Consider the following 16,331-nt stretch of genomic DNA (forward strand, 5'->3'; position numbering starts at 1 on the left):
AAAATAGGACACATATCTGTCCTCAAGGAGCTCATAGTGTAGAAAGGGAGGCATAACAATTATTCTAAAATGTGCTGTTATCAACACTACAACAGAGATATGTCTAAGATGCTTGAGGAAATCAGCATAGCAATGACCACTGTACTTTACTGCATATAATACTATTTTACCTAAATTTTGAGGGGAAAATAAGGAAGCACATTATATATGGGTATAATGATTACCTACCATGGGAATAATAATCCTGTGTTTAATGCACACAAAAACATGGGTGCACATTATACACAGCAAAATATGGTAACTGCCCAGTAGAATTAGGAAGAGCCTTATAGAACTTTACAGTGGCATTTGATAGTAATTAAATTTATTGACAAATGGAGTGAGTGGCCTTCAGAGTGAGTGAGTTCTCTCCACCACTGACCGGGTTGAAGCAGCGGCTGGGCAAATAATAGCTGGCTGGAACACTGCCGTAATTTGCTGTGGTGGAAATGGATTGATTGATTCATTCATTAGTTTATTTCACAAATACTTACTGAGACCCTATTATGTGCCAGAAACTGTTGGTGCTAAATTTGCTTAGGACTCTATTTCCATGATTTTATTTCATACAATAGTAGTATACAGAGTTTGACAACAGCCTGGAAGGGCAGCCAAAAATGAGCTGAGTGAAAGAAGTGACTTTCTCTAGGGTCATGAGTAGAGCAACTGGTGGTGGGGACTGGTAATTAACTTAGTCCGTTGATACATTCATGATTTGCAATCTCTTAAATCATACCTAAATCACCAGAAAGTCTAAATTATTCATTTTTTTTAAAAGGTTTGTAATAAAGTCTTCACCTTAAAGTGGACTCTAGATGTCACAAGATGTCATCTAACTAAATTATGCAACTGCTGAGAGGCAAAGTGCTTTATGTAATTCTATCTCTGAAAGGCTCAAAATGCTATGTATAACCCAATTTCATCTCACAGTATCCTTGTAGGGAAGAAGGGAGATGTTATTGATCAGATATTCTTGGAACAAGGCAACAGGCTCAGGGCCATGAAATTTGGCTGTGCTCAGATTCCAGGCAATCTCTTCCGTCAGGAAGCCACTCAAGCCTTTTGTATCATTGATCTTTTTTCAGCCATTAGGAGCCATTAGGAGCCTAAGACAGTGAAGGTACAAACACAAGATGTGGTCTCTGTTCTCACAGGCCTTACAATCTAGTAGGGCAAGTCAGGCTATCAAGAAATGAGCATTCAGTATGGGAGAATATACTGAGGTACAGTATTAATAATCAAGCAGAACCCTGCTAATTATTAAAAGGAAAACTAATAACTCCAGCAAAATCATAAAACACAACAAAACAACCTTTCAACTAGATGCCCTTTACCTAATCTATCTTCTCAAGATTTCAAGACAGACTTGCTTAATCAAATACCAGCCTACAGACTTTTGCAATCCTCAGATAGGAACTGTGGCTGACACAAGGCTAAATTTAGGTGGTATATAGCCTAAATGAGACAGAGCCATTAGCAAGATCATATGAAGAAACTCATTCTATTCTATATGGATGGGCATGTAATAGAACTGGGAGGAAAGTGGGTCATTATTCTCATTCTAGAGCCCATAAACTCTCAGAGACTCCCCTTCTAAATCAGGTGTGCACTATGACAATACCTGACACCTGGGAACATTGTGTTGTAAAAACTCTTAATCAAAGGTCTACTAAGCAATCCCTGACTCTGTATTCCTTTAAGTTACAGCAATACTCAAAGGGGATGGTGGCTGTTACAAGAGAATATAATACAAAAGGCAATGTGAAAAAAGGGAAATGTACCGAAGAGCCTGGTGTCTTTGGCATACCACAGAGGCCACTTGCAGGATCAATCAAGGCTTCATGAATAAGATGGTCTCTTAGCTGGGTCTCAAAAGTTAAGGGTAAAAATACCTAAAATTTAATTGAAACCTTGTAAGACCAAATGGCTTCCACTTCCCTTGCCCAAGTTTTATGAAAAATCTAAGATTCTACAGAAAGATATTCTTAAGAGTCTGCAAATGTAAACTATGCAAACGCCCATGAAGAGTAGAATAGATAAATAAATAGTGTAACAGTCACACAGTAAAAAACTCAAAGCAATGAAATGAGTGATATATTGAATCTCACAAACAAAATGCTGAGTGACAGAAATCAGATAGAAGAGAGTGTACATTGGTAAAACTAGTCTCGGGGGTGAGGGTGAGGGGACAGTGACAGGAAAGGAGTACAGGCGGGCTTCTGGGGTGCTGGTATTGTTCTCTTTCTTGATCTGGATGATGGTCACACAGGCTTGTTCAGTTTGTGAAACTTCACCAAAGTATATGTGTTTGATATGCATACTTCTCCATGACCAATGAGAGCATGAAAGTCTAAGACTCAAAAAACCCCAGTAGATCCTGGGAAGTGATTAATCATTGGCACTTACTCTGGGCTGTCTTAGTGGAGAAAAAAGCATTTTGTAAATGTAGCAGGGGAGTGGGTATCACTGGTATTTATTATTAAGAGTTTTGAAGCTGTAATTAGAAAGTTTTGAAAGTTTTTTGAGCCCCAAAATGACAGCAAGAAAAGTATAAGTCCATTTTACAAAGCTAATTTTAAACTCTAATTGGCATTTGATTTGAAGATTAATCTCCTTCCATTGCTATTTGCAGACAGTGTTTAATTTCTACACTGACATTTTAATAATAGCTGATGGTAAATTAGTGTCTCAGGGCATCTCTTCAACAACTAGTGCTCCTTGAAGACTTGTTTCAAATTCCTGAGCTACACACCCCACACAAGAGCTGGTCCTGATTCATTGGGGTGCAGGCCCACTGACAACAAGAATGAAGAGAAGACAGAGGCCACAAAGTGAGCTGTAAGGGACACATACTTGAGGACATAACTCCTTCAAAACATATGGTAGTTTTCAGCATGTGTTTCACCCTGCAAAGATATAAATCAAAACTTAAAGACCAAGTCACAGTACAACTTGAAAAACTTTGCTAAACTTAAGGGATGCAATGTACACAGCATAAATCAGGAGTCAGGCTGCTAGAAAGAACCAACTGGTCCAAATCTAGGTAATGTTTTATGTCAAGGGCATTCATGAGCCCTAGGCTTAACCAGCTCCAATGCCACCACCGAAATGTCTCTGACAAACATTTCGTTTCTTCAATAAACACTTGACTAGGAGGATGTATTAGAACATTGGAGAACTGACAGTGAAATGTTAAGAGTGTTGGCTAAATAGCCAGCGCATTTTCACTGATTCATACTTCTGATAGTCTCTTAATTTTTGTCAAGTCTTTCTATCTACAATTTCTGAAACTTTTGAGAACTTGAAATTGTTGCTCAATAGAATAACTGGAATATTTTTTGCGTACCTACCTGCTTAGAAATGGAGATATCAAAATATTCTAATGACTTTTGCAACTCCATATCATTGCCCAAATTTTGGACCATAATTCCATTTTAAATTATTTTAACATACGTCTGCTCTAGACCACTTTTGCCTTGGTCAATGACTAAATTAGACACTAGTACAAAGAAAATGAAAGGAACAAACCATTTGGTAGCATGAACAGGAGTTTAGACTGAAAAATGTTCAAAAAGAAGACAGAGGGCTAGGAGGAAGTTCCACCTGAGAAATTTCTATGCTTAACGTGAACACTTTTTACTGGTAGTACAAATGTTATTTAATTACAAAATTCTACAGCTTCAGTAATATACCCAGCAGTATGCTGACAGATAAAACTGAGATAATGATCTTGTTTTTTTGAGAAAAGGAAAGAGTGCTGTTTTGAGAAAACATCAAATATCACCCTTTTCCAAAGGTTATTAATTGGTAGGAGTATCCATTTCAATAAACAAAACTTTCTTACCATATTTAATATTATAGTTTATGAATTGCATCTAGTCCTGTCCAGGTTCAATTCACTCTATCAACCCTGAAGCTCCCATCTACAGCTGAGCTCTGGGGCATGGGAAGCACAGAGAGGCTGGTCTCTGGGGAATGACTGGAGAGACATCATATCCTGCTTCTGAATATTTTTCTCTCTTCAATATATCCCTGAGAAAATACCACGTGTTACCTGGTGGAAGCGGCATGTCAATTCACTCTGACATTAGCACTTTGTTCAACTGTAAACAGAGGAGAAGAGGCACACACAGCCAGCACTTACTGAACACTACCTAGAACTAGTTTCTGGAAGTTTATTAAATTGGAAAAGGTTTCATCTGCTTCAGCATGCTAGGAATACTGGTTACATTTCTAATTATTGAGGCTCAAAGAAGTTAAGAGGTTAAGAAATGTAACCAAGGTCACTTAAGTAAGGAGCCAACCAGGACTCAAATCTAGGACTGATTTGAGCTGGTGCTCTGAATGTGGGAGTCCACTGTTCTTGACTTCTTGGTTTTGAAAAATGAAAATGTAGATATATTTGACATACAGCTCTGTTTGGGGAAGGCCCTGAGGGTGGCAAAGGGGGAGGCTGTATACCAGATGGCCCAAGGCGATGAGACCAGTGGGGAGCTGGGGTGTAAGGAGAGGCAGTCACCCTGAAGTGAACCTGTACTATCGGGCCAGAGCAATAAGCACATGTAAAATACACAGGGAAACCTGACCCCAAAGCAGGTGTTTTGCAACAATGCAGTATTATTGTAGCTAGAGCAAGTCAGGGGTCAGAAAGGCATTTAGGAATTCTTTAAACAATGGAGTATTGTTGAAAAGACAGCTGCACAGGCATACCCAAGTGGCAAGTTCAAAGAAAGACAGATGGCTTCCCTTTGAACAAAAAGCATTATATAGCATTGAAAATGGTGAACTTTGTATAATGGAACAGTGCTTTTAAAATTCTAAAATAATTTACAAATTCACTTTTCTCTAACTTTGTAGAGCATCAATTGCACAGAGTAGTGAACTTTCATTACTTTAAAAAAATATGATGATAAATATGCCCCACTCCAATACTGAGCTCAAGTTCATCAGGAAGGCAATGAAACTCATCTTTTTTCATTATCTGAACTAAATGGCTTGACAATTAAAGGAAAAAATTTTCTCACATTATCTCATGGCCTAAAATATCTTTAAAGGTGTTCTCCTATAATTCAGTTTTGGTTTTCAAAAATGGAAATGTGAAAATTAAACTCAAAAGTTATATGTGGATCATTTTACAATTTTTTCCTATAAAAAGTTATATATTTTTTTCCTAAAGAGAATATCTCAATTTATAACTAGTAGTTTATTTTTTCTTTCTTTATAAAAATAACCATTCTTCAATAAGCTCAAACTTTTTGTTTGGAGCCACAAAGCCTATTATATACATCTTTTTTATTTGTTGGTTTATTTAAAGATGCACATAATGACATTTGTAGGTTTAAAATGATTCATTCAAAATTGTTTGAGTGCAATTATACATGTGGAAAATTTTAATTACCAGCTATCTACATGGTTGCAATATTACCCAGAGGGTTGTCCTTCTTTCTTAATTAAAAATATCTGAACTTTATTAAAATATGAATAAAACATTGCAAGGAAGAAGTTTACCAAGGAGTTAGCAAATGAATTTCAGTAAGCATTCCTTAAGAATAACTAGTACCCTTCCATTCCATATCAGAGGATTGGAAAGACAGTGGTCCTGTATCTTTTCTTTTTTTTTTTTTTGTAAGAGCCTTTAATTTTCCTTTGTCATAAAACTGCTTCATGTTTACACTTGAGAGAGCTCAAATTCTCAGTGTTCTGTCCATTTATAATTCCTGACTCTAGTACCTTTATGGCTAAGTGGATGGGTCAGGTCTGCCCACAGTGATATGCAACCCAGGTTCGCTTGGTTGCTGAAGTTTCCAACCTAATGTCCTCCTCAATTCGTCCTGTTTCCTTTTCCCTATATCCTGCCAGTCCTACCTCTCAAATATGCCAGCAGTGTGCCACTTCTCTTCACCTCCACTCTCAACTACCAGTGATGCCTCCACTGCTTTCTCTGCTTCTGTTCCTGCCCTGTTGCATCCTTCTTGACACAGCTGGGAAACTTTTTGAATATAAATGTCATTGCTTGCTTAAAACCTTTCAAAGACTTGGACTACATACAGGCCACCCTCCTCACCATGGCCTTCTTGACCTTTCATGATCTGGGCTCTGTTTATCTCTCTGGCCTCATCCTCTCCTACTTTCCTTACCTCTTTTGTCCCAGCTATGTTATTCTTCAAAAATGCCCTTGTCAGGAGCTTTCTAACTACTGTTCCTGATGTCTAAAGCACAATTTCCAGGTTCTTTGCATAGCTGGCTTCTTTTTAAAGTTTACATCTCAACTCAAATATTACCTACTCAGTTAGATATACCTAAAGTACCACCATTCTGCCCAACCCTACCACTCTATTATATCACCCTGTTTTTTTCTTCTCACACCTTTTTCACAGTTTACAATTATTTTATGTATATGGTGTTACTGTCTGCATCTCCCAACAGATATAGACCTCTGAGGAGAAGGGCCTTATCTGTCTTGGTCAGTGTAGTATCTCTAGCACCTGGGAGAGTGTCTGGTCTGACAGGTGTTATGGAAGAGGAAATTCTCTTATTTAGTTCAGAAGTAGAACCAGAATAGCTGTATCCCATCAGTTGGAGGTCCCTTATTTCAGAGACCCAGCTTAGGTGGCAGAAACCACCATTATGTGTCAGTCCTCTGCATATATGGACTACAGTGCTAGCCAGCCAAGGTAATTTCACACCTATACTTATATTAATATCAGATAGACTTCTAGTCCCATGATAACTCTCAAAATTTTCTTCTTGCATCAGTACATTTCCTATGAGTCGTACCAGTAGAATCCCTGTAGGTCTGACTGAGCCATCATGTCTGTGCTAGAATTCAGTACTGGGCCCACACTAGTTAAAGTATTGAGTTTTAAATATCTTGAAAGATAGAAAAGTTTCCAATCAAATTAAATCTATTTGTGGAGGCAATTGGTAAGAAAAAGAAATAAAACATCCAGATTGGAAAGAAAGTAGAACTATATTTGCAATGACATGATCTTATATATAGAAAATCTTAATGGATTCACAAAAACATGATTAGAACTAATGTTCAGCAAGGCTGCAAGATACAAAATCAATAGAAGAATCAATTGTATTACTACACACTAGTAATGAAAAAGTCAAAAATGAAATTAAGAAAAACAATTCCATTCACCATAGCATCAAAAAGAATGAAATACTTAAGACTAAAATTAATAAAGAAGTGCAAGACTTGAACAATGAAAACTATCAAACATTGCTAAAAGAAATTAAATACATAAATAAATAGACGTCCCATAAGTTGGAAGGCTTACTATATAGTTAAGATGGCAACATTCCCCAAATTCCAGTTGCCTTTTTTGCAGAAATTGACAAGCTAATCCTCAGATTCATAAGAAAACAGAAGGGATCCAGCATAGCAGAATCAGTCAAGATAAGGATGAATAAGGTTGGAGGACTCATAGGCCCTCATTTCAAAGCCTACTACAAAACCATAGTAATCAAGATAGTGGGATACTGCATGAGAATAGACATATAGATCAACAGAATAGAGTTGAGAGGTCAAAAATAAAGTCTGACATGTAATAGTTAACTGATTTTCAAAAAGGGTGCAAGACAATTCAATAGAAAAAGAACAACAGTCTTTTAACCAATGGTACTGGCACAAGTGGATATCCACATGCAAAAAAATGTAGTTGAACTTCCCATCATATATGAAAACTAAGTCAAAATGGATCATAGGACTAAATTTAGGAACTAAGACTATAAAACTCAGAAAAAAAGTAGGAGTAAATGTTTGTGACCTTGGATTAGGCAAGGATTTCTTAGATATAATAGCAAAAGCACAAACAACAGAAGAAAAAAATAGATAAACTGACTTCATCAAAATTAAAAACTTTTTAAATTCAAAGGATACCATCAAGAAATGAAAAGACAGCTCAGTGAAGACTTTCAGCCAAGATGGAGGTGTAGGTAGATATACTTTGCCTCCTCACACAACCAAAAGAAGGACAACAACAAATTTAAAAACAAAAAACCACCAGAACTGCCAGAAACTTGAACTGTAAGGAAGTCTAACAAACAAGGAGTTAAAGAAGAAACATTCATCCAGACCAGTAGGAGGGGTGGAGATGGGCAGCCGGGGTGGGCAGGACTTGGGGCAAGGTGGTGGCTGGAGAACTGGGGTAAGGCAAAGCAGCAATGGTGGATTGGATGAGGTGGTCACTGGTGGAGTGAGCCGTCCCATATTTGCATGCAGAAAAACCAGTAGGAACAACTGGGGAGCAAAACAAACCACACAACCCAGGGTTCCAGTGTGGGGAAATAAACCCTCAAAATCTCTGACTGAGAAAACCTGTGGGGGTTGAGGTGGTGGGAGAAATTCCCAGCCTCACAACAGAGTTCACTGGAGAGACCGACAGGGTCCTAGAATGTACACAAGCCCACCCACCTGGGAATGAGCACCAGAAGGGCCCAATTTACTTGTGGGTAGCGGCAAAAGTGACTGAAAACTGGCAGAGAGCTGAGCAACTGGCATTGTTCTCTCTTGGACCCCTCCACCCACATACAGCACCACAATGCAGTGATGTGAGTTGCTCCGCCCTGTGAATACCTAAGGCTCCACCCCTTACTACATAACAGGTGCACTGAGACCAAAAAAAAACCCACAAAAAACAAAACGCAATGGCCCAAATGAAAGAACAGATAAGCGCTTCAGAAAAAAAATACAACTAAGTGACAAAGAGATAGCCAACCTATCAGATACACAGTTCAAAACACTGGTAATTAGGATACTCAAAGAACTGGTTCAATATGGTCATAAAATGGAGGAAAAAGTGAAGGCTATAGAAAGTAAAATAAAGGAAAATGTACAGGGAGTTAGAAGTGATGGGAAGGAAATCGGGTCTCAAATCAACAATTTGGAGCAGAAGGAAGAAATAAACATTCAACCAGAACAGAATGAAGAAACAAGAATTCAAAAAAATGAGAAGCTTAGGAATCTTCAGGACAACTTTAACGTTCCAACATTTGAATCATAGGGGTGTCAGAAGGAGAAAAGGAAGAGAAAAATATTAAAAACTTATTTGAAAAAATAATGAAGGAGAACTTCCATAATCTGGCAAAGGAAGTAGACTTCAAGAAGTCCAGGAAGCTCAGAGAGTCCCAAAGAAGTTGGATCCAAGGAAGCACACACCAAGGCACATCATAATTATATTACTCAAGATGAAAGAGAAGGAGAGAATCTAAAGAGCATCAAGAGAAAAGGAGAGAGTTATCTACAAAGGAATTCCCATAAGACTATCAGCTGATTTCTCAAAAGAAACCTTGCAGACAAAAAGGGGCTGGAAAGAAGTATTCCAAGTAATGAAAAGTAAGAACCTACATCTAAGATTACTTTATCCAGCAAAGCTATCAGTTGGAATGGAAGGGCAGATAAAATGCTTCCCAGATAAGGTCAAGTTCAAGGAGTTCATCATCACTAAGACCTTATTATATGAAATGTTAAAGGAACTTATCTAAGAAAAAGATGATCAAAAATATGAACAGTAAAATGACAACAAACTCACAACTATCAACAACTGAACTAGAAAAACAAAAACAGAAACAAACTAAGCAAACAACTAGAACAGGAACAGAATAACAGAAATAGAGATCACATGGAGGGTTATCAGCGAAGAAGGGAAGGTAGGGAATGGGGGAAAAGGTACAGGGACCAAGTCGCATAAATGGTAGGTAGAAAACAGACAGGGAGAGGTTAAGAATAGTATAGGAAATGTAGAAGCCAAAGAACTTATATGTAGGACTCATGGACATGAACTAAGGTTGGAATGTGGGTGGGAGGGTGTGTGCAGGGCAAAGGGGAATCAAGGGGGAAAATGGGATGACAACTGTAATAGCATAATCAATAAAACATATTTAAAAAAAGAAATGAGGAAGTTTTAGCCACAGCAATCAGACAAGAAAAGGAAATAAAAGGCATCCAAATTGGAAAGGAGGAAACAAAACTGTCACTGTTTGCAGATGACATGATAGTGTACCTAGAAAATCCTATAGACTCTGCTAAAAAACTGCTTGACCTAATAAAAGAATTTGGCAAAACAGCGGGATACAAAGTCAATATCCAGAAATCAAAGGCATTTTTGTATACCAACAATGAAACAGCAGAAACAGAAATCAGGAAAAAATCCCATTTAACATAGCAAAAAGAAAAATAAAATACCTAGGAATAAATCTAACCAAGTAAGTAAAAGATGTGTATAAAGGAAACTACACAACACTGAAGAAAGAAATTAAGGAAGACACAAACAAATGGAAACATATACCATGTTCATGGATTGGAAGAATTAACATCATCAAAATGTCCATACTACCCAAAGCAATTTACAGATTCAATACAATACCTATTAAAGTACCAATGGCATATTTCACAGACATAGAACAAACACTTCAACAATTTATATGGAACCATAAATGACCCTGAATAGCTGCTGAAATTTTGAGAAAGAAAAGCAAAGTAGGAGGGATCACAATACCTGATACCAAACTGTATTACAAGGCCACTGTAATCAAAACAGCCTGGTACTAGCATAAAAACAGGCACATGGACCAATGGAACATAACAGAGAGCCCAGAAATAAGCCCAAGTCTCTACAGTCAATTAATATTTGACAAAGGGGGCAGCAACATAAAATGGAGTAAAAACAGTCTCTTCAACAAATGGTGTTGGGAAAACTGGACAGCTACATGCAAAAAAATGAAACTCGAGCACCAACTTACACCATACACAAAAATAAATTCAAGGTGGATAAAAGACTTAAATATAAGCCATGTCACCATTAAAGTCCTAGAGGAAAACATAGGCAGGAAAATCTCAGATATTTCATGCGGCAACATTTTAGTGATACATCCCCCAGAGCAAGGGACATAAGGAAAGAATAAACAAATGGGATTTCATCAAGATAAAAAGCTTCTGCACAGCTAAAGAAAACAGTATTAAAATAAAAAGAGAACCAACTGTATGGGAAAACATATTTGCCAATGATATCTCAGACAAAGGTTTAATCTCCAAAATATATAAAGAACTTACATGACTCCACTCTAAGAAGACAAGCAACCCAATTAAAAAATGAGCAAAGGACTTGAACAGACACTTCTCCAAAAAGGACATACAGAGGATCCAGAAACACATGAAAAGATGCTCAATATCACTAGCTATCAGAGAGATGCAGATTAAAACCACAATGAGATACCACTTCACACCAGTCAGAATGGCCATCATAAACAAAGCAACAAACAACAAGTGTTGGAGAGGTTGTGGAGAAAAGGGGACCCTAGTGCACTCTTGGTGGGATTGCAGACTGGTACAAACCACTATGGAAAACAGTATGGAACATCCTCAGAAAACTAAAAATGGATCTGCCTCTTGACCCAGCAATTCTACTGGTAGGATTATATCATAAGAACCCTAAAACACCAATCCAAAAGAACCTATGCACCCCAATGTTCATAGCAGCACAATTTACAATAGCTAAGTGTTGGAAGCAACCTAGATGCCCATCAGTAAATGAATGGATCAAAAAACTATGGTACATTTACACAATGGAATTCTATGCAGCAGAAAGAAAGAAGGAGCTCCTACCCTTTGCAATAGCATGGATGCAACTGGAAAGTATTATGCTAAGCGAAATAAGCCAGGCAGTAAAAGACAAATACCATATGATCTCACCTTTAACAGGAACCTAAACAACAAAACAAAGAAACAAGCAAAATATAACCAAAGACACTGAAATAAAGAACAGACTGACAGAGTTCAGAGGGGAGAGGAGAGAGAATTTCAGGGGAAAAGAGGAAGGATTTACAGGAACGAGTATAAGGACACATGGATAAAAACTAGGGGCGAGTGGAAATGGGAGGGAGGAGGGGAAGTTTGGGTGGGTGAGTTGGGATGGGAGTAAAAGATAGAAAATTGTACTGCAACAACAATTTAAATAAAAAAAACAATTGCAAAAAAAAAGAAATGAAAAGACAGCTTACAGAATGAAAGAAAACATTCATATGTCACATAACTGACAAGAATCATGTATCCAAACTTTTATAACTAAACAATAAAAAGACAAATAATCCAATTTAAAAATAGGCAAAGGATTTGAATAAGCATTTCTCTAAAGGAGCTATCTATCTATAGATATCTATCTATCTATCTATCTATCTATCTCTATATATATATATATGAATGGCTAATAGGCACATGAAAAGATGCTCAACATCTTTAGCACCAGGGAAATGCAAACCACAACCACAATGAGATACCATACCTTAGGATAGCTTAAATGAAAAAGAGACAATAGGTATTGCCTAGGATATGGAGAAACTGGAACCCCAGCCCCACTGCTGGTGGGAATATAAAATGGCACAGTCATACTGAAAAACAGTTTGGCAGTTTCTCAAAAGTTAAGTGTAAAATTCCATGTGAACCAGCAATTCTCTTCCTAGGTATACACTAAGAGTACTAAAACATATGTCCACACAAAAACTTGCACATGAATGTCCATGGAAGCCTTGTTCATAATGGCTCTAAAGTGGAAACAACCAGTGTCTATCAATTGATAAATGAATAAGCAAATATGGCATCTCCATATAATAAATTACTATTCAGGCATAAAAAGGAATAAGCTGCTATAACATGGATAAACCATGAAAACACTAGGCTAAGTGAAAAAGTCAGACACAAAGGTCACATATTGTATGATTACATTTATATGAAATGTTGAAAATAGGCCAATTTGTAGACACAAAAAATAGACTGGTGTTTTCCAGGAGTTTAGGGGGAGAGGAGGAATGGGGAGTGACTGTTAATGGGTATGAAGTTTCTTTCAGGGTGATGAAAATGATTTAAAATTAGAAAGTGGTGATGGTTGTGCAACTTGTGAATATAATAAAAAAGGCTCAATTCTATATTGTGTGAATTAAATCTTAGTAGTCATTAAAGAGTCACCCCTGTAGGTTTCTGGGATCTGGGGAAAAATCCCTTTGTGGAGTTAGTATGAACACAACACTCTTTGGAGTAAACTTGTTTCCACAGATTCGTACCTGCAAACATCTTGTGGGGAGAATGTCGATTATTAGAACTGTTCTCACTATGACCGTGAATTTCCTGTTTAAACTGTGTCTCTGGAAGAACTCTCCATTTTCATTGTAAATTTACCTTGAGATGGGGTAGGCTGTCTATGCCTTCAATAATTTTATATCCTGTTAAACTGAGATGATCACATTCATAAATTGTAGCAATCATGTGGATTGTTACAGTCAAATTTTATTAGTCTGAGTTTTGACACTGATGTCGAATGTCTCTGCATGAATGTGAAGCACAGCTTTTGTGCCTCTACCCCCCATCAAAGACAAAGCGCCTCTCCCTTTCGTCTTTCTGCAGTCATCGCTCTGTCAGTCTCTTCAGCTGTAAAATGGACTAGCAGTAGGTCAAAGGCAGAGGGCTGCTGTGCAGAACAGGCCCGCATCAGGCTTGTGCTGTGAAGTCTGAAGTGTGCAGCTGTAAGAAGTGTCTCCTGAGATAATGGAAACGTTTCCTGGAAACTGTCTTATCCTAAAAGCTTCTTAAGTGAAGAGAATGGGTGAGGGAAAAGTCCCCTGCTCTCTCTCCTCTGCTCCTTTCACTATTTCCAGGTATCGCAGACAGCACTATTCTTTCAGGAAGTGGACTTAGCTGAGTGGCCAGGTATTTTAAGACCATTTGTGCCTGAAGCTCATAAGCTGATTTTGATGTTCTGGTTTTATTTCTACAAGGAGATAAAAAAAAAGAAAATAAACAATCTTTGGATATAGAGGATGACAGATTCTACCCAATGGAAGGTGGTGGCAAAGAAATTAGGGAGAAAATGGAGTGGAATGCTTCTCCCTGACTGGCTTTTGTTCTGTTTTTGGCAGCTTGGCATTGCAGACTGAATCTATACATCCATAAGATTAGTTTATTAGTTGTATTGCAATTATTATTAAAAAATGACAGGTAGAACAAGAACATTTGTTTTAGAAATATTTTCAAAAATAATATTTAAAATAAAATATTTAAAAAATATTATTGACCACTTTTATCTTCAGTCTCCCTAAGACAAATCCATTTTCATCAGGTGAAGTGATCTACTATTTTCTTACATGCACACACATGCGCACAAGCATGAGAAACCAAAAGAGGAAAACACATTTGTTTTATCTCTGGATGTCTCTTAAAGAGAGACCATTGCTTTTATGACTCAGCACATGCTTGTGCAGAAAGGTGTGGTGGACACAGCAGTAGTTCTAGATGCAGAAAATCTAGGTTCAAGTTTTGACTCCCAAACGAACTGTGGTCCTTGAACAAACTGCACAACTGTTCAGAACTGCAGTTTCCTCCTCTGAACGATGATGGGGATGCTGACAGTCTCTGCCTCTCAGAGTCATTGTGAGGATTAAGTGAAATACTTCATGGAAGGAGGCTTGGCACAAGGACTTACACGTGGTAAATGTTTAATAAATATTAGCTATTTCTATTTTGTTGCTGATGATGTAGATATTTATCACCTGTGCTAGGTAACAATTAATCTACTCTAAATTGCTTAGAACATAATTGAATCAAAGCCTTACTTTGTAACACATACAGAATACTTAGGACATGACAAATAAAGACAATCTTTAATATTTAAAAATGGAATATAAGTATTATTTGTCCTGCATAGCCTCTGGCTTCTAAGTGCAGCTGTGGGGGAACTGAAGGAAGAAAAGTACTAACACAGGAAGAAAAAATCAATCTGATGGACGTGAATGCAGCCACCAAACTAGCCTAGGGATTTATTCAATGACTCTGCTTTACTGTTAACCCTCACTCATATCATTTATTACTTGGGAACTGCTGCAAAGAGACCACAAGTGAATAGAATAATGATGTTTTTATGGCTCTTAATGTAGATTGTTATTGAAAATCTGTCAATTTTACTGGCAAGTCTTTGGCTCAGGAATAAGATCTTCATTTATAATTTGCAAACAGTGATAACTAAAATAATGAGAAGTAACTGGGAAATAAAAAATAACTATTATGATAATTATCTTTCTCATTAAAAACATGAGGCATTCTATTATCATTGGGATGTGCAATATTCTTTTAACAGCTGCTGTTACTGAGCTAAAACACATCTGAATAGAAAAGAAAATACATTACTGATCACCCAAATGATGAAAAATAGATACTGCTGAAAATGTGTGCAGAGTGGAACTGAACAGAGCACAGCAGGATGTACTGTCTGCACAGGCAAACCAGAGTAAAATCACTTACTGATACTTCAGGAATGGGTCTCAACTTCTCTGAGACTTCCTTTAGGGGGCTTTTGTTTACTGAAGTTGGCACCTGATGGGCCGGTGGGTCCTTTGTTTTGATAATGGGATCTGGAGTTTTCTGAGAGGGTTCACTCCTTCTTCCAGGGGGAGAAAGCCATGCTCTAGGCACCAAACTTGTTTGCAAGTTGTTTATATCTATCTGCTTCACCAAGGAATTCTGGCTTGCTGACTCTCCTGCTTCTGTGTAGGCACTTTTCAGATATTCTTTACTTGTCCACCTTGCAGCCTTCCCCAGAACGGTCTCTAATGTTAACTGAGTTAGCCCTGAAGGACTAGTTGTTGTATCAGGAGAACTCTGGATGCTGTGGTTACCCTACAAAGGGGAACAAAGTGGAAATAATTTTGAGACAAAATGTGTGGTAAGTTACTGAGTACAGTTCTTAATAAGTTTATATATTCTATGAGTAAATCAAATTTATACATTTATTTTATTCGATACTAAAAAATGTGAGTTCCCAGACAATAAAAAGCTAAAGGAGTTTATTACCACCAAACCAGTATTACATGAAATGTCAGAGGGTCTTCTTTAAGAAGAAGAAAAAAAAGCCCATATGAAAAGAATGTCAATAACTACATGTCTATCAACAATTACTACCTTAAACATAAATGGATTAAATGCTTTAATCAAAAGACACAGAGTAGTTGCCTATAAGAAACTCACTTCAGATCAAAAGATACATACAGACTGGAAGTAAAGGGATAGAAAAAGATATTTCATGAAAGTGGAAACAGGGAAAAGTAGCTGGGGTAGCAATACTTGTATCAGACAATTATACTTTAAAACAAAGGCTATAACAAGATACAAAGAAGGACCCAGGAATTCCACCTCTAGGTATTTATTTGAATAAACCCCAACACTACATTAAAAAGACACATGCAACTATATGTTCACTGCAGCATTATTTACAATAGCCAAGATATGGCCAAGCATTGTTCCA

The 16,331-nt window shown here is 37.4% G+C and overlaps 1 protein-coding gene across 1 annotated transcript in view; it reads right to left on the minus strand.

The window, feature by feature from the left end:
- CFAP20DC (CFAP20 domain containing) overlaps window positions 1-16,331 on the minus strand; it is a 245,334-nt gene that overhangs the window by 58,302 nt on the left and 170,701 nt on the right. The window contains 1 exon segment of the mRNA XM_036030972.1: window positions 15,332-15,706. Coding sequence (XP_035886865.1) covers window positions 15,332-15,706 — 375 coding nt within the window.

The sequence above is a fragment of the Phyllostomus discolor genome, chromosome 7 (genome assembly GCF_004126475.2).
Source record: "Phyllostomus discolor isolate MPI-MPIP mPhyDis1 chromosome 7, mPhyDis1.pri.v3, whole genome shotgun sequence".
Classification (NCBI taxonomy): domain Eukaryota; kingdom Metazoa; phylum Chordata; class Mammalia; order Chiroptera; family Phyllostomidae; genus Phyllostomus; species Phyllostomus discolor.